The sequence below is a fragment of the Patagioenas fasciata genome, chromosome 11, assembly GCF_037038585.1.
Source record: "Patagioenas fasciata isolate bPatFas1 chromosome 11, bPatFas1.hap1, whole genome shotgun sequence".
Lineage (NCBI taxonomy): Eukaryota > Metazoa > Chordata > Aves > Columbiformes > Columbidae > Patagioenas > Patagioenas fasciata.
Genome location: NC_092530.1, coordinates 25,084,697 through 25,102,810, shown reverse-complemented (window position 1 = coordinate 25,102,810; position 18,114 = coordinate 25,084,697). Strand labels below are relative to the sequence as shown.

At 56.5% G+C, this 18,114-nt stretch overlaps 1 protein-coding gene across 2 annotated transcripts in view; it reads right to left on the bottom strand.

Annotated features, from left to right (window-relative positions):
* FRMPD3 (FERM and PDZ domain containing 3) overlaps positions 1 to 18,114 on the bottom strand; it is a 58,630-nt gene that overhangs the window by 21,540 nt on the left and 18,976 nt on the right. Inside the window, exons 2-14 of one of the 2 annotated variants that reach the window (XM_065846810.2) lie at positions 15,158 to 15,270; positions 13,877 to 14,037; positions 7,863 to 8,025; positions 7,514 to 7,616; positions 7,078 to 7,123; positions 6,105 to 6,209; positions 4,960 to 5,067; positions 4,320 to 4,451; positions 3,656 to 3,775; positions 3,376 to 3,512; positions 2,441 to 2,564; positions 1,659 to 1,748; positions 193 to 372 (exon numbers count right to left, since the gene is read on the bottom strand). In XM_065846810.2, the coding sequence (XP_065702882.1) occupies positions 193 to 372; positions 1,659 to 1,748; positions 2,441 to 2,564; positions 3,376 to 3,512; positions 3,656 to 3,775; positions 4,320 to 4,451; positions 4,960 to 5,067; positions 6,105 to 6,209; positions 7,078 to 7,123; positions 7,514 to 7,616; positions 7,863 to 8,013 (1,296 nt within the window). In that variant the 5' untranslated portion in view covers positions 8,014 to 8,025; positions 13,877 to 14,037; positions 15,158 to 15,270. The remainder of the gene's footprint in view (positions 1 to 192; positions 373 to 1,658; positions 1,749 to 2,440; positions 2,565 to 3,375; positions 3,513 to 3,655; positions 3,776 to 4,319; positions 4,452 to 4,959; positions 5,068 to 6,104; positions 6,210 to 7,077; positions 7,124 to 7,513; positions 7,617 to 7,862; positions 8,026 to 13,876; positions 14,038 to 15,157; positions 15,271 to 18,114) is intronic. The other variant, XM_065846811.2, reaches the window with a different exon arrangement.

Sequence of the window (18,114 nt, the reverse complement as noted above, 5' to 3'; positions counted from 1 at the left end):
CAAGGACCCAGACAGGCAGGGGAGACACCACAGACCAGGTGCCCTGTGACCGCAATGTGAAAGGGGCTTTTGAATCCCTGGAAGTCTCCAAGCAGATGCTCCAACACGCAAACTTGTGTCCTGAACCCCTTAAAGGCAAGCACTGAACCCTCATCCACAGCTTCCACAGCAGCCCCTGTCCTCAGTGCCTACCTTGGCATCCAGGATGCTCGTCTCCACCCGGGCCACCCCCTGGTTCTCCCTGAACAGCTGGATCTTGCTGACCTTGCTGAACTCTGACAGCACCGTGGTGAGGTTGGTCTTCAGGTCGATGACGTGGCTGATGCCGTGCCGGGGTCCCACCAGAAGTGTGGTGGCCGGCTGCTTCTCATCCTGGTAGCACGAACACATGGAGAGAGGTGAATAAAAGCACCCTGGGGCTGTACCTGGCTCTCTCCATGGAGCCAAGTCTCCACCAGGTCCCAGATGAGTTTTGCAGAGCAGCAGGTGAAGCTGGTGCCATGAGCCCCCCTCCCTGAGCCTCTCTGCAGAGCTGGGAACGGTGTGCAGGCTGCAAAGTCTATTTAAAATAAAGCTCTGAACTGACTGTCCACATGAAATATTCAAGCCTGTTAGTGTCAGTACAGAGAAGTAAGAGCATGTTACAAATCTCTCTGATCTGACATTGCCTCTGAGAGGAGGTAGCAGAAGAGGAAGTGAATGCATTTTAGAAAAGAAGACACACTAAACCCTTGACTGAAAATCGAGATCTTTCTTGCTCTGGTCTGCCCATCACCGATGCTTCCAGCCAGATTTGGAGGGGAAGAGGAGCTGGGCAGACCAGTGCAGAAGAGAATAAGGGAATACTTTTCACCAGTTACACATGGTTCAACTCCTGGCTCAGAGTCATTGCTTTGGGGTCAGAGATGAAAAAAAAAGCAGAGCACCCACACCAGAGTGAGTTAGGGAATCAGGGGAGTGCTGAGACCTTGGGTGGGGGTACAGGGAAGGGTGGCAGAGACGTGACACTTGCATGGAGATCCCTGGATGGGAGAGTAGAGCAAGAGGGACAGGGAGGTGAGCCAGGGAGTGGGGAGCCTTAGTGGCTTCACTGTTCTCCTGTTTGGCTTGGTGGTTTTCCTCCTGCCATGGAGAAAGTGAGGTGGCTTGGGTGAGGGGTAGAGATGCCTCTTCTGATGCAGATGAGGTAGGAGCAGACCGTGACAGTGGCAGCTTCCCGAGAGCTGCCAAGCAGTGGTTGAGCTGGACCACTGCTGATGGAGATGGTAAGGCCAGACGGGCTATTCTGTGTGGACAAACAGGGAAAGCGGTGGCCTTTGCCAATGGTGACCTTCCTCTGAGAAGGATGGCAGGACGCTGCCAGGGCAGGACTCAGCTATAAGCACATGTCTGAAACTACTCCTACTTCATTGAACAGATCGCTTCCTTGCCCAAAAGGCTGTCAAGAACCAAGCAAGCCTAGCCCTGCAGAGCAGATTGGACCCACTGTCAGCAGAGGCTCTGAAGGCTTTTCTGGGTGAGCTTGGACCCCAGCAGGGCAGAACAGGAGACTGAGGGAAGTCATTTCTGTGGGAGCCACATCTCCCTTGGCTCTCCCGCTCCAGCACATGCTCAGGACCACCACCAAGCACCTCCCAGCCCACCCTGAATTACTGTACCAGTCCCACTGTGTTGAAGAGGACCCCAGCAAAGGTGGGCAGCTCGTTCAGGATCCTCAGGTATTGCAGCTTTGCCTGGGCCGTGGAGACCTGACAAAATACATCACATGGGTGATCACCACCAGCACAACGGGGGATAAACACCAGAGGACGGCACAAACTCGGGAGCTCCCAAGTAAGGGTATGCAGTGTGTTGGCGAGCAGCTTGGAGCATGGGCTGTGCTGGCAGTGAGCCCGGGGGCTTGACATGGAATGGAGGGCATCTCTGCTCCTCTGCTGTCCTGGGCAGATGCTAGGAGGTGACTCAAAGCAGATGTACAGACAGAGAAACCCATCTGCTTGATGTATAACCCTACCAGAGGATGCATAATCCCCCCAGAGATGTTTAACCCTCCAGGGGATATATAAACCTCCCCCTGGCCTTGGGGAGCTCTGATTGCTCAGCAGCCTCCTCCAGAGCTTTCCAAGCCCAGAAGCAGAGATAATGATAAACACAGGCTTAACTGATGTGTGCCGCTTCAGCCAAGCCAAGAGCTGGCTCTCGGCTGATCTCACCCCACTGATCATCACTGCAGTCCCCAAAATCCAGATCAGCTCTCAGAAGTGGATTCAGGAGAGAGAGCAGCTGCCTGGCTGTCACTCCGGGATTTATCTCCCATCCAAGGGGACTTAAGCATCAGTAACAGGACTCCCTGAGCAGCTGGGGACGACAGGACAGCCGGGGCAGGGAGCACGCTGCCACCCCACCAGCCCTGAGCTGTGGCTGTGCAGGTTGGGCTCACCTTGGTGCCGCCGGGCTGGTTCTGGTGGGCTTTGAGCTGCAGCGAGAGGGATTTCCGAAGGCTCTTCTCTTTGACGAGCTGCAGGAGCGACGGGGGCAGGAAGGGCTCCAGGCCCCATTCCTTCCTACGGGGAGGGGGGAAGCCTGTCTGAGCCCCAGGCCAGAGGCCCCGCCGATGGGAGGAGAGGACCAGAAACCAGGGATGCTGCCCGGGAGTGTCCTCTTGCCATCAGAGGGAGCCAGAGCCGCACCAGCACCGCCTTGGTGGCACAGCAGGAGCAGCGGCAGCCCCCAGCCTGGGTCCCCAAGGGGATGGGACCCCCGTTGGTGTCACAGCCACCAGCACCGGGCTGGGGAACGCAACAGTGCCTGGCTCTGCAGCTGAGCCCAGCTGCCGCTTGCCTTCGTGTAAGGTTAAAGGATGCTGGGCAAACCACCAAACTTCTTTTGGGGTCCTCCTGGGGTGCCATCTCCACCCTTCTGGCAAGGCCAGCCTGCACAGATGGACTCCGTATGGATTTAAGAGCCGCAGGAGGGCTGACCCAGAGCTGCGCGGCTTGGGGACGGGCTGAGATTACACAGCCACAGTGCCGCCTTCTCGCCTTGGATGCCAGGAGGAAAATCAGCCCGGGTTCCCATGGAAATGATCCTGGGCTTGCAGCAAATATCCTCGCCAGCCCTGGCAAGGCTCCGCAAGTGTCTGGATGTCGTGTGCAGGGGTCTTGCACAGCCCTGTAGCAGGGCCAGGGGCTGTGTGTCACTGCTGCCAAACCCATGAGCCACCAGCCAGCTCCAAGGGAGGTCCCAGGGCATCTCATGCTCAGCATCCTGAAACAGTACTGGGAGCAGCCCAGTTACGCAGGGGCTGTGAGCAGGAGCGCAGGGAGGGGACACAGAGGAGGACAGCACAGCAGCATGGGGAGAGGGATGACTCACTCCACGTTCTTGAGGGAGACCTTCTGGCTGGGGCGGGTGGCTGAGACAGTGATGTAGATGTGGAGGGCAGCCAGTCCCAGCAGCATCTCTGGCTTGGGGTCCGTGCCAAAGCGCTCTCTGATCACATCGTTGCGGCTCTGCAGAAGGGAGGAGAGGTGTCCTCAGGCAGCCACGGGAACAGGGCCCCCACTGAGGTGTGCGTCCACAGGGCCCAGCATGGGGGGCCCATTGTGGGCCATGAACACCATCAGCTCCCAGTTCCTAGGGGTGAGTCCCCTACCTGGATGTACAGGTACTCGAACGCTGCGGGATCCCGGCGCAGCAGCTCCACTGGGTCCTTGGGGAAGAAGCTCACACGAAAGAGGCATCTCATGCCATGGTAGTGTGTCCTCTGCACAACCTATGGCAGGACCAGAGGGGAGCAGTGAGCCCAGGAGCTGCATATGATTGCCTGCAGGGCAGGAGACCCCCTCTTTTCTCCCCTGGGCTGGGATTTGATTTCTCTCCTCCATACACCACCCGATCCTTTCATCCTGGGAACAGCCCAGCCTTCCTCAGCTTTGCCTGGTGCTGCAGGGGTTTATGCCACCAAGGCTAATGCTTCCTCTACGATCCCTGTTTTATCCCTGTTTCCACACAGGGCCAGCTCCCTGGCTCTCCAGGAAAGGCCAAGGATGTTTGGGAACGCTGCCTGCAGCTGCCCAGGCTGGAGCACAGAGCATCTTCACAGTGCTGTCAGGGAGGGATGGGTACAACCCTGCTCATCTCCCTCTTTGGCCACCCTTTGCACCCCTGAACCTGGAGACCATGCCAGAAGCAAGGAGAGGCCACGCCACACCACGGCACAACCCCAGCCCAGCCCCACACTGGTGGCAGAAGAGCCTCCTTGTGCCCCAGCCACTGGCGGTGGCCATCCCAGTGCCCTCCCGCACCCAGCAGCTTACGTGGGCCAGCGGCTGCTTGTCCTGGAGCAGCAGGAACCGGTGGCTCTGCTCCGGGCTGGAATACTCCAGGACGAGGGCAAAGTGCTCGATGTGCCTCAGGGACAGGCGGTCCTGCAACGTCACCATCACGTCCTGCAAATGCCATGGACAGGCTTGGGTGAGACGCACTGGCTCCCTCCCAGGGTGGGAGCTGGCACCCCCTGAGACCCCACTCCTCTGGCACCAGCACAGGATGAGGCCTCACAGCACTGAGAGGGGCCGTGGGTTGAAGTGACCGGGTGAAGTGACCTCCCAGCAGGAGGGGACGGGCAGCCAGACCCCTAGCACCTGGGTAACACTGCGGTGTTCAGAGGGGGCTGCAGGGAGCTGGCCCCTGGCAGGAGCATCCATTCTGCCTGGAGGTCAGGCTCACGGCAAGGAGAAAAGTTCAGAGTGGGAGAAAGACGGCAAAAACCCACCCCTACCAGCTGCAAAGTGTGTCGCGGGAAGGCAAAGGGGATATCCATCATGCGGTGGCAGTTTGCAGCCAGCCAGTGCTGCTGCGGCGTTTGTGCAAGGAAGCAGGAGACAAGGAAAAATGGAGCGGGTAGGTGGGAGGCGAGAACCGTCATGGTGCCGTGGGGGTTGCGGAGGGGCTCACCTTCACAGTGGTTCGGCCGTCGAACGTGAAGGATTTGATCTGCCCGTTCTCCAGGAAAACCTTCAGCACATTGGGAATGAGGAGGAGAGCTTCTTTCTTCAACATGTCCTGGCACATGGGGCCAGCAACAGGGGAAGCGAGGAGGATGAGGGGCACGGAGAGACGGAGGGAGGGTGGAGAGAGAGAATGAGTGTCAGTGATGGAGCAGTTACGGTATCTTCCACCTCTCAGGGCTTATACGCTAAGAGGAATATCTCCCCTGAAAATCCAGCGTTTCTGCTGAGCCATCGAGAAGCGCAGAGATGGAGCGGTTCAGAGCTCCTGACAGATTCACCTCCCCAGCCCCCAGCAGCTGGAACGGAACATCCCACTCCATCCAGCACGTCCCAGAGCCGTGCCCGTGCCTGGCAGCCTGTCCTGCTGCCCAGCGGGTGTTCCAGAGGGGACGCCATGGCCGGGGTGGCTCAGAGCCGATGCCCCTTTCCTAACCCATAACCCAAGCTCACCTCAACCTTCACATGCCCCATGCAAGAAGTTGGGTGAAGGCTGATTTTATTTAGCAAGAAGCGTTTCGATCAGATAATTACTTAATTGATTTTGCTTAAAAATAGAATTTGCTAAAAGCACTTTATAGGCCTTATTTTACTTTTTTTTTTTTTTTTTTTTTAACGCTGCTTAATAAAACCTTTCTGGAATTAAGAGATAATAGCACTGGGCTGGAAAGTTACTGCAGCAAAACAGCTTCCACTGCCACACAGCAGTGCTCTGGTCACCCTGCCCCATGCACAGGTGCTCCTGAGAAGTCTTTGGCACCGGCTTGGAGCCCACAGCCCTTCCTTAGGGCAGGCACTGGCACTGCCTGGGTGTCAACCTTGGGTACCCACGGGACTCGGGTGGGATCAGTCTCCAAGGACAGTTTCTGGGGCCCCATCCACACAGAAGGACATGGGAGGACCATGGCATGTCCCCCCAGCACTGACCCAGGGGCATCTGCCTTATGGGGTGCTCTGGGCCAGGGGGCTGCTCCCCACTGTGGACCCCAAATCAGGGTAGAGGAGCCCTTCAGCCCCTGGTCACCTCCCACCCCACAGCCCCGGGGATGCCTCAAGGGGGTGAATCACAGAGGAAGGCAGGGCAGGACTTACTGGGTCCGTCTCGCCGACTGTCACCTGCTCTGAAAATCGGACCTTCACTGGGTTGGACCTGAGCTTCGCCTTCTTGGCTGCGCTGATGAAAGCAGATTTGGGAGACTGGAAAGAGAGCACTGGGTAAATCACCTGCCTGCCCCCGCAGCCATGGCACAGGGAAAGCCAGACACAGGGCCCAGAGAAAGCTTCTCCAAAGCCAGCAGGATGATGGGGAGCGGGCAGCAAACCATGAAATGGGGTGTTGGAAAGTGAGTCCACTTTGTTGTGGTTATACAGTGTTGAAGGCACGGCCAGAATGATGAGCAGCAGCTCCTGAAGTCACAGCAACACCCTAAGTGTGATAGAGCAGTGCTAGGTGGTGGCACCTCCTTCCCAGAGAGGAGGGGAGCACAGGGGAGCTCTCACACTTATCTCCTTCACCAACATCAAAAGGTTCAGTAAAGCAGAAATGATGCTGTGCCTGGCATTGACGGTTCAGTCTGCTCCAGTGCCACAGGTGCCAAGACTTAGTGCACCGTCACCAAGCCCCAGTGCACCGTCAACCCCTGGTGCCAGCACCACCTCCAGCTGCGCTGGTTGGGGCACTCCTGGCACTCCATCCCCCCAGGGACTCCCTAGCCAAGCGTCCCAGGACAGCAACAGCATGTCCCTCTCTGCCACCTCTGGCATGATGGGGCGTTTAATCAGACACACCCTCAGCAAACCGTAGGGTCTGGGGATATTTTTCCTCCCTTCCTCCCTCCTGTGTGAAGGTTGTGACAAGGACATGGAGATGGCTGTGTGCCCACACTGACCCTGCAGGGCTGTGGCAGCTCTCAACAGCTTGGAAGAGCCTTGGGGTGGTGGGACACCAGCACCACCTCAGTTGAGCTGCCTGAGTGGTCCCCCAGGGCCACACCTCAGTCTCCCAAAGTGCTCTTAACCCTCATCCTGGTTCCTGCAGGGGTGGCCATGGCCCCGCTGGTCTCACCTGGTGGGTGTGTAGGACGGTGAGGATGATGAAGTCCTTGGCCTTCCTGTGACAGAAAGGAGAAATTCAGGTGGACAGGACTGCATGGTGGTGCACCTCAACACGTGCGTTTGCGTTTGGCTATTGAGAGAGTGCACCCCACCCTCCCCAGCCTGATGGTGGCTGGGACCTTGGTGGCCTCCTTGGGGTGGTTGGTAATATAGCTGTGGGTGCTCTCCCAGTGCTGCCCACCCCTTGGCCAGCCAGGAACAGGTATGGCACTTGCTCCAAGGCACTCCTGCTCAGGTTGAGGCTTCACCATACCACCAGTGACCACTGGTGACAGTGGAGCCTGAGGGATCTTCATCAACACCAAAAGGCTCTCATTGGGGCATAGGGGAGCCTGGCATGACCCCCCTGCCCCCAAGAGGTGATGAGGGACGAGTGTTGTCCTCACCTGATGAGCTCGATGAATCTCTCTCTGGGGGCTTCACTCACATCCTCATCATTGATGGCCAAGATCTGGTCTCCTGGCAGGAGTTTATCCTCAGAGGGGCCACCTGCCAGGACAGAGGGTCAGGGCCAGCCCAGGCACCTCAGGTCTGTGGAGTGGAGGGGAAGCAGGAGGGTCCCGAGCACCCCCAAAGTGCTTGCCTGTGTATGTGGCTGTGGAGGGTGCCCTGCAGACCCACCGGAGGGGACAGGAGAGGACAGGAGCCCAGGGATGGGTCCCACCAGGGGAAGGTGCCGCTGTGCTTCCTGGCACCCTGTGGTCGTGTCCAGGGACCCCCCACCACCTGCCCTACCTGCTGCCACCGAGCGCACCACCACTGGCCTCTCACTGCCGGCCACGAAGCCGAATCCGTAGCAGGGGTGGCGCTGGACCGTCACCTGTCGGAGCGTGTCCGAAGGCAGCTGCCCACATTCCATATCATCGCCGCTGCGCTCCTCCGGCATCACATGGCTGCGCTGCGGAGCGGAGGGGCAGGCTGTGATGCACCCACCACGGCAGCCCTCCCCGCTTGCCCTAAGCCCTCTGTGACCTTATGCCTCCCATGGGGATCTTAGATGTGCTTATAAATATCTCGAGGGTGGGCGTCAAGAGGATGGACCAGACTCTTTTCAGTGGTGCCCAATGATAGGATGAGGGGCAATGGGTACAGATTGAAACATATTCTCTGAATATGAGAAACTTCTTTACTCTGAGGGTGCCAGAGCACTGGAACAGGCTGCCAGAGAGGTGGTGGAGTCTCCTTCTCTGGAGATACCCAAAACCTGCCTGGACACATTCCTGTGTGATCTGCTCTGGGTGAACCTGTAGGTGGGTTGGACTGGATGATCTTTAGAAGTCCCTTCCAACCCCAACTATTCTGTAATTCTGTGGCCTGGAGGGCAGCCCCACTCCACCTGCATCGCTGCTGGGACACCCACAGCCCCAAACCATCCTCCCTTGCAGAGTGGTGCTGCTCAGTGCCTGTCCTTGCCAGAGCCCCAGAAGCTCAGAGAGATAGCCCCCATAGGTAAATCGTGCCATTCTCTCCCAGCACCTCAATTAGATGGGAGACCTGGGCGAGATAAAGTCCAGGTGGTGTGTCTCTGGCCATTACCCAAGGGATGCCACTGCCACGAGGTTCAGAGGAGATGGCAGCCCTGGCATGGCTGGAGAGCCATCTCTCTGCAGAGGTTCAAGAGGAAACTCAAGGGTTGGCTTTTTCATGTCATGTAATACATTGCACAATATCAGAGATAAGTGGAAACAAGTTCAGCTGGTCTAAAACCTGGGATTAAGGCAGGCCTGGCCATGGCTGCTGGCACTACAGCTGAGTCTCCACTGCTGGCCACGGGACTCTTCAAAGCAGTGACAGCCAGAGGCGGGAAGTCCCACCCCAGGGCAAGGTCATGTCAAACCTGCCCTGGTCACCCCAGAGCGACACCAGCCATGGCTGCGGGCTGCTCGGCAGGGCTGCCAGCCGGGGAGCACGCCCAGCACCATTGGGATGGCGTCAGAGTGCAGCACGGACAGATGGCAACGTGCATGGCCACAAACAGAAAAAAAACACCAAAGAAATGAACGTGCTGTTGTTTCTGTGCTGCTCATTGCCTGTTCCTGTCCAGACTATTTAGCCTGCTTAAAAGAGATCCTTCCCAACTTTTTGGCAACACATCAATTGCCCGTCTCTTATCAGTTAAGGATTTGATGCATCATCGGTCTAATGCGCTCTGTCTGCATTTCTGACACCCCCCGCCCGCTCCCCGCGCCGCATGTTGTCACCGCTGCAGAGCGAAGAGGGATGGCACATGGGGCTGAAAGAGGACAGGAGCTTCTTGCAGCTCCTCACCAGCACACGTGCAGCTTTGGGTTTGAGCACCTTGCTGCCAGGAAAGCCAGCCCTGATCCGCAGGTGACCCATCCTGACATCCTCCAAGGGTGCAGGGTCTGGCCCTGCCCTCGCTGCCTTGTCTCCTACAGGAATCAGGAGGACTCTGAGCACTGGACGCCTCCGTTCAGCAACAGGGATGCAGGGCTGGCTGTGGGTGACCTGCGCTCTGTTAGGATGGGATGCCACCACTGCCAGGTCCACCCTGCCCCATCCCTGTGGCTACCCGTGGCTTTCCCCTCCCTCATTCAGCAGCACATGGCTGGAGAAGCAAAACAAGACCTGGGGAAGGGAACTGCTGAGAAGCAGAAGGGTGAAGGCATCCCCTGGGGGACAGGGGGGTCCCACACACGTCAGCGGTCCTGGTGGGGTGCAGCACCGGCTCCATCGCCAGGAGAGCGCAGCTGCAGGGAAGCGCAGGCGAGACCGTCTCCCCTGCGACTGGCTACACGCCGCCTCATTAGCTGCTCTGCTACTCCCATGAGCATTTAAAAGAACAACAGCGACAACAAAAATCACACAATTCAACCCAATTTTCTCACATGAACATTATCCACAGCCATTGCCTGTGGCTGAAAAGGGGACTGAATGTAGCGCTGTGTCTCTACACGCCTGGTGTGCCTGGGGAGAACGCCTACTGTTTGCAGAGATGGAGCTGGCTGCCAAGAGACAGCAGAGCCACTGAGCTGTTGGCTTTCCAGGGGAGACCCTCCCCACTTTTTGGCCCCCCCCCTTGCTGCCCACAGCAACTCCAGTCCCTCTATCCAACAAGCACCTGCAGCACGTGAATGTGAGGATGAACTGCATGGCTTAAAGCTCTGGGATGCTTCAGAGATGTGATTGAGCTCAGCACAATTGCTCCAGGGAAACGGAGGCAGGGGTTTGCTCACCAAGTCGCAGTCAAATGGATGATGAGTCCTGGACTACAGTTGCCCAGTTAATGCTGTTGTGACCCCCAGATCTGTCCTTTTGTATGCAATCTGGGAGTGGGTCTCACCCCTACACCTCTCCATGAGTCTATGGCCAAGCCACAACCCTCTGATAACCACCCAAGAACAGCAGCCTCTCATGCTGCTAAATTACCATCAGGAAAGCATAGCACGGAAATCTTTGCAGCTTAAATGGACAAAAGAAAAAGAAAGCACACCTCATTTCAGCCACGAGCAGACCACCGTCCAGCGTTACAAGGAAGAGGTGGATACTGACAATAGAACTCCTTTACCAGGTTCTTAAGGTTCTCCTCTCCTGATAAGACTCGGATGCTCAAGAAGCATTCCCAGGAAATTAAATAAAAGAGAACCAGTATCCTCGTAAGCGGGACTCATCCATTCCCGGAGAAGCAGTGATGTGCTCAGCAGCAGGTATGACATGACCTCCCCAGGGCTGCAGCTCTGAACATCCTGCTCGTGGCAGATCTCCCACGCTGGGCTTGGGGCACCACATGTGCTTGCCCTGGACCAGAGCAAGAGGTCGGAGAAAACCAGCAGCAGGTAATGTTTTCCCTAACACTGCTAATTACAGCTTGGCTGTACCCCAGGAGCCATCGCTCCCCTGAAGCCTGGATTTTGTGTTTCTTCTTCTAATTCCTGGGCAGAGAAGTGTGCTGGGCTGCAAATCTCTTGGCCTTGCTCTGGCAGCAGGGAAGTGGGGCTATAAAACAACACCTGGAGCTCAGCAGCTCTGCCCCATCAGCAGCAGCCAAACCCAGGACCATCCCAGCTCAGTGCCCACACCATCCCACTGCAGCAACCAGAGGGCTGTTCATGCCTGTGTCCCCACTCTGCCTGTGTCCCTGTGTGCTACCACCCCCAGCCTGAGAGGCTGCATCATGTCACCTGTGAGCAGCAGGAGCCCACCATGGATGAGCTCCTGCGTGGGAGGATGTCTGCTCCTCACCCAGCTCTTTACGGTGTCTTGACCGACACAATATGAAGATATTCCTTCTCCTGGGGCTTGGGCACTTATCTTCTGTGCTCAGAGCTCCGACACCAATACAGTCATGCTCTGCCACCCAAGATAAGAGAGACATCAGCTCCGCCTGGTCACTCCCTGCCATGATATGCCACCAAGGAATGTGCTTTTGGCTTCCTGAGCACCTTCAGGCCCCTGTGCTACAGAGCAGAGCTGAATCCAGAGCCCTCATTCCCCCACAGACAGATAAAGGCAGAGCAAGAGTTACTCCCAAAACTGACATGTACAGTTTTAATTTCCTATCACAATAAATCTCTGCTCCCTCTGAGGACTGGTTTTCTCCCTTCGCTTTTAGTGCTGACTGGCCACCTCTGCTAGTGCAAAAAGCCACCAGAACAAACCAGTACCACCCACCTGAGAGGAGCAATGGTCTCTACCTACCCAGGACATTCACACTATTACCAACCACCTTTAAACAGGATGGCACCAGGTGAAAACACTTTCTGCAGCTAAAGGTTTACAGCTGAGCCCCAGGACTGGGAATGGTTATGGAAGGGTCTTGAGCCTTTTGTAGGGGTGCATTTTGCACAGATGGTGCTGCAGTGATGGGTGCCAGCTCTTCTCCGCATTCTCCTGCTGCCGTGAACATCCCGAGAACAAACAGAGCCTGTGGATTCCTGTCCCTCCTGCTGCAAAACCGAGCCCAGCTCCTCCATCTGCCAGGCTGCAGTTGGTTAACGGCTTGTGAGGCGTGTGGGATCCTGAGCACGTGTGGCAGTGGCAGGAAACGCTGGGGAATGGGCCAAGAAGTGTTTTTATGGGGAGCATATGGCAGCTTCAGCCTCACACACCGGTCTCCATCTCAGACAGAGCCTGCAGGGCTGCCAGGGCATGAGGGACCAACGGTGGGGACAAGAGCAGAGCAGGCAGGGCTGGCCAGCACGGGACCCACCGCAAACATGCATCTCTGCTCCATCAGCCCTGTACATGTGCACCCAGCAAGCATCTGGTCACCTTGGAAGGTGCCGTTTGGACCACATTAACATGTCGGTCATCCCCGGCAAAGACAAACAGATGCTGTGCTTCCAGACCACCGCCAAGCTGCTCAGAAGCACACAGCACACGGAGATGGTGTTTGATGGCCTGGCAATGGCTTTGGCAGCAGTTAACGGCTGGCTGAGTGAGGAGGGCTGGATTGAGGGGTGCCAGCCTGGCTGAGACCAGCATTAAAGGCAGCAGAATGACCCAGGCCTTCACAGCCAAAGTCCTTCATGGACTCAGCCTGGAGAACTGCAGCCTGTGTACAGCTCTGCCATATGGCTCAGGACTTCACCCCCTGTGCTCCAGCTCAGATTCGCTGTCAATATTAGGAAGCAATTTAAAATCAGTAGAGCTCTTCAAGAGGGTCAGCAAGGGTTATCTTTACCGTTGGCGCTGGGTCTGTCCTGAGCTGGCGGGTACACCAGGTACGCTGCCGGTACAGAGGTCGGGTGCCAGATGGCAACTGTTGGAGGACAAAAATACTCTGGGCTTTCAGCACAGGAACAAACAGATGGCGAGCAGAGTCCCCCAGCACAGCCAGAGCTGAGGTGCTGGAGAAGCCAGCGAGCGGCTAAAGGCAGCTGTAAATAATGAAGCAGCAGCCGCAGCCTGGCTCCGGGCAGCAGCCGCGGCTCTCTGCTGCTCAGCCTGAAGGTTTTTAAATGGTCCTGGCATCTCAGCTAGAGATAAACAGGCAGACGGGCAGGGAGGGATACAGGCCAGGTGGAAATCCCAGGACCTGTGATACCCCAGGGGTTGGCAGAGAGAGATGGAGAGGGGCTCAGCCCCGCACTGGGGGTGGCGCCGGCCCAACCTGGCACTCAGAGCTGCATCTTGGAGGGTGAGAGGGTCCATTCCCTAAGTATTACTGCTTATTAACATAAAATACAGTGTAAGCATAACTAACCATCATCCTGCACCCCAACCTTCAGACACACTCAGGTCAACAGATGAAACAGCCTCTGTGCAGAGAGATACTTGTCCTGAAACAAGTCCTGTGAGACATGGCCAGAAGCACCGCCAAGAATCTGAAGCCCAGCCTGGATTGCACTTCCCACATGCAAACACAAACATTGTCTTCCCCATCTAAGACTTGGACTCTCCAGCCTGGAAAGGAGAAGAGGAAGAGGGACCATGATGGGGCCCCAGCTTGATATGGGGCAGGGAGCTGGCACCATGTGAAAACTGGAGGGCATCAGTGGAAGGAGGTTTAACACATGGAAAAGGCAGGGCTTTGCTACCCAAAAGCCAATTAATTCCTGGAGCTCACTGCCACCGGATGCTGGGGAGCCTGTAAATTCAACTGTGTTTGAAAAGCAATTTCCAGCTAAAAGCCAGAGGCCTCCACAATTCCCATGCTATAGCTTGCCAAAACCTGGGAGAATTTACACTGATAAGAACCTGATGGGGATGAGCCTTCTCCCTCAATATGCAGCAGGAGAGAGGACCTGAGCCCACCTTTCGGGCACAGCGATGGGGTGCGTACCCACCTGCACGTGTCAGGCCACCGGCGTGGGCTCCCCGAGGCGCGTGTGAGCGTGGCAGAGCGGGACGCGGCTCGCACGAGCCCCAGCGCGCCGCTGGCTGCGCTCAGGAGTCGGCAGCGCCCCCGGGCAGGCGCTGGGCAGCGGTGCCGCCGGGCATCGGGTACCTGCGGAGTGAAGGACGCCGAGCGTGAGATAGAATCACAGAATCGTTTCGGTTGGAAAAGACCCTTAGGATCATCGAGTCCAACCATAACCTGATTATCTCTAGCACTAAACCATGTCCCTGAGAACCTCGTCTAAATGCCTTTTAAACCTGTCCACGAATGGTGACTCCACTGAGCAGCCTGTTCCAATGCCTGACAGCCCTTTCCGTGAATAATTTTTTCCTAATAACCAATCTAAAGCTCTCCTGGTGCAACTTGAGGCCATTTCCTCTTGTTCTGTCACTTGCTACTTGAGAGAAGAGACCAACACCCTCCATGCTCCAGCCTTCTTCAGGCAGTTGTAGACAGTGATAAGGTCTCCCCTCAGCCTCCTGTTCTCCGGGCTGAACAGCCCCAGTTCCCTCAGCTGCTCCCATCACACTTGTGCTCCAGGCCCCTGATGAAGATCTCCAGGGTATCTGCACACACAGCCTGGCCATGCCCATATGAATTAGGGACAGGCCAGGGTGCTGTGCAACCTGTCTGAATGCCCCTCAAAGACGGCCGGCTGCCTCATTTGTGCAGCTTTCCCTGCTGCTATGGACACTGTTCTCCTATAAATGTGAACTGTTTTTACCTGGAGGCTCCCACGATTCTCCCCTCCAATTTTCCCTATGATTTTTGGCTGTTTAAAGGAATTTTGTTCTCCCCAGCTGGAGAAGCACCTCGCTGAGCAGAGGATCAAAGCAAAAATCCTGTAGCAAGAGGGTCAAGCCCTGAAGGCTCGTGCTGCTGCCTCAGCCAGCAGCAGGCAGGGGAGCTGCTGCTGGCAAAACCGAGCTGAGCTGCAGAGCCCCAGCAGAGGAGAGGGACTCAGGACAGGCAGGGCTTCCCTCGCAGGGCTCTAACAAATCTGCACGCAATAACAGGGGGATGGCGAGAGGAAAGCCTGTCTCCTCTCTAGTGTGTTGAGCATGTGCCCTGAGCATGGGCTGCAAAGCCACACCATGGGACAAATTTTTTTAGGGTATTTTTCTTTCCCTTCAGGGATGCCCAAGTGGCACTAATTTAGGGCCTGGGAGAAACTGGTTTGCAGCCCCTCCTCTGCTACCATCTGCTGCGGTGGCTACAGGCACGTTACCTTGGTCCTGCCCTCCGCGGTGCTCCAGTGGTGTCAGCAGGCAGGAGCCCCCTCGCCCAGCCAGGGCTGGGGAAGACGTTACGGACTCGGAGGGATTTTTATTTCTGTGAGGACTATAGGAATACAGTAAACAGACAGTCAACACCGGGCTAAAATGAGATGAACACATAAGAGGATTAATCACAGATAAGGAGTGATGGAACAAAAATCACAGCACTCTTCTCGCTTGTTTGCGTGACACTTCAGCTGCGTGATGGGGGCTTGGAGTGACACCAGTTCCCCAGCACAGCCTCTGCTGCTCAGTTACTGCTGCTGATTGAACCACTCAGCTCCTGCGTTCCCTGATTTTAACCCCGGACACCCTTGTGTTGTATTAACTTTGCTTTCTGGTGGTACTGGAGACAAAAACTCTCAGCCCCATGGGGAGGAGGGGGCTTACACATGGCAATTGGCGCCAGCCCCTGGTGCTCCCACCCCTCTCACGCTGGCATGGGTAGCTTGAACCCAAACGGAGCCTTTCCTGCGAGAGCCCAAATGCACACAGTGTGTCCCCAGAGCCTTGTGCTCCTTGGGGACAGGCTGTAGCTGCTGCACGGCAGCTCCTCTCCATCAGCAAGGCAGCAGGAGCACGGCTGCCCAGCCGCCAGGAGAGGGATCATGTAGCCGCCTTGCTCTGAAAGATTTGCAGGAGAAGAAATTTATTGCTGCATACAAAGTCCAGAAGGGAGTTAAATAAATGAGGAGAGTTACAGATCCTTTACATCCCATTACGAGAGGGCACAGTCTGCATCCTCTCCCATGCGGCCACGAGGAAGATTCAGGGAGGCTGTCAGCCCCTCACTCCCGGCACCACAGAAAGAGGCTTGAAAATCCAATCAAGTACTTTCCTTTGGGCCCTCACAAACCCCAGGACTTTCAGTCTGGATTTACAGAGAGCAATTTGCTCAGCTGATGACTTGCTGGAGGTTTTCAGGACTGCTGTCTCCATCCCAGAGCAGAGCAGGGGCCTGGGGGAGAGGTGCCAATGGAGGAGGCAGGACCATAGAAGTGACAGCAACAACCCCAGCCCAGACAGCTGTGTGACAGTCCCCAGGGTGGAGAGGGAGTGTGGGTCTAACCCAATGAACTCACCCAGCACCTCCCAGTGTGGTCCAGTCACCAGCCATGACCAGAGCTATAGAGGAAACTGCTTACGGGAGGTGACAAACACAGCATCACTGGGTCTCCCTCCACCCCTGCCTTTTCTGGGAGCCCTTTCCATGCTCTGAAGCTCAGTAAAGCTCTTGAGCTGATGCCGGATAAAGGCAAAAACCATTAAAAAGAGATAACAACAAAGGAGAATGGGGAGCCTTTGAGCACAATGCTTTCAGCCTGGGGCTGCCAGCATTTCTATCTGAGATGCTTAATTTATACTTCTTTATAATCCCTCTGTAACCTGCTCTGAGCTCCGCTGCCCGTGCCAGCGCGCTGCCGGGTGCAGGGCGAGGGGGGACTCGGCGAGCTGCAGCGAGTGGGCTTGCGAGTGCAGCGCTCCCCAGGTAGCCAGGCCTATATTTAGAGGCACAGTCACCCACACATACTCTGTTTTCTACACATGTGTGTACAAACGTTGCACCAAACCAGCAGCCTCGGGAGACGGTGTCTCTCTGTTTGTCGACAGAAGACGCGCGTGTCTCACCAGCCACACGCCTCCCCACCCACAAGTCACCTGAAGGTGCTCGACCGGGGAAACAGTGCGGGCACGGGGACATGGAGCTGCTCCTGCAGCGGCACGACCTGACACGCGTGCCCCAGGGCTCCCGTGGATTGCACACAGGCACGCTGCCCTGTGGGATGCAGGCATCTCACGGGATGCAGGGACACGTGGTCCCCAGCATGATGCTGGCACCTGGGATCCCTGTGGGATGCCAGCATGCATGGTCTCCCATGGGATGTGCACACATATGGTACCCCATGGGACACAGGCATCTGGCGTCCCTGTGGGATGCATGTGCACACAGTCCCATGTGGGACACAGGTAGGGGTGGTGGGAACACCCAAGGGACCTCCCTTACACCAGGCCAAATGCCACCCAAGAGCCGCCACCTGCCCACGGCACGAATCCCTGCTGGTCACCCACCAGGCTGCCCACACGGCCCCCGTGCTCTGCCAGGGCTCCCAGGCAGCACCCAAAGTGGCACTTGCCTGGCTGTGGCAGAAGCAGCACAGGTGCCAGCGCAGCCTTTCAGTCCCCAGTGTACCAGATGGGACCAAATTACCAGCAAGAGATGCTCATTATGCACGTGCTGTGTGGGTGTCCCCTGCTGCTGGTGGTTTGGCTCTGCTCGTGCCGGCAGGCACTGCACCGCGGGGCCATTGCATTCCACAGGCACCACGGTGTTTGGAAAGCATCGGTATCACAGAGGAGCACCCCGGGAAGTTTCTAAACCAGACTAAAAGATTTATAAATTATCCATGTCATGAGTTTGCCTCCTCTGTCAGATGAGAGGGAGCCACAGCTCAGGCTGCTGTTGACAGGCGAGCAGTGACCATCTCAAACAGAGCCAGCATGTCAGCCACGTCCTGAGCACAGCTCCCGATGGAGATGCTGGTGTGGCTGCCGCTGAAGGCATCACAGTACTGGCACGCATCTACACACCGAGTGTCACAGCAGCAGACCTCGGCACTCCTACTGCATAAGAATCTGATGATTTTCCCAGTTCCTGCTGTAGCAATTAGCTTGATCATCCCATGCAAATCAGTTTTTATTTGAAACCAGCCTTATTTAATGAGATCCACTCAGTATTTGCCTCTTGAAGTTTTCACACGGATCAATCTTCCCCATTTCAGGTGTGAAAGGCACCTGGGACAGGGAACGGTTTCACCTGCCCTGGCATGGGACCCAGCTTGGCACTTGCAGGCAATTTCTCAGCTTCACTTCTCACACATGAGTTGATGTAGTTTCCAGAAACAAACGG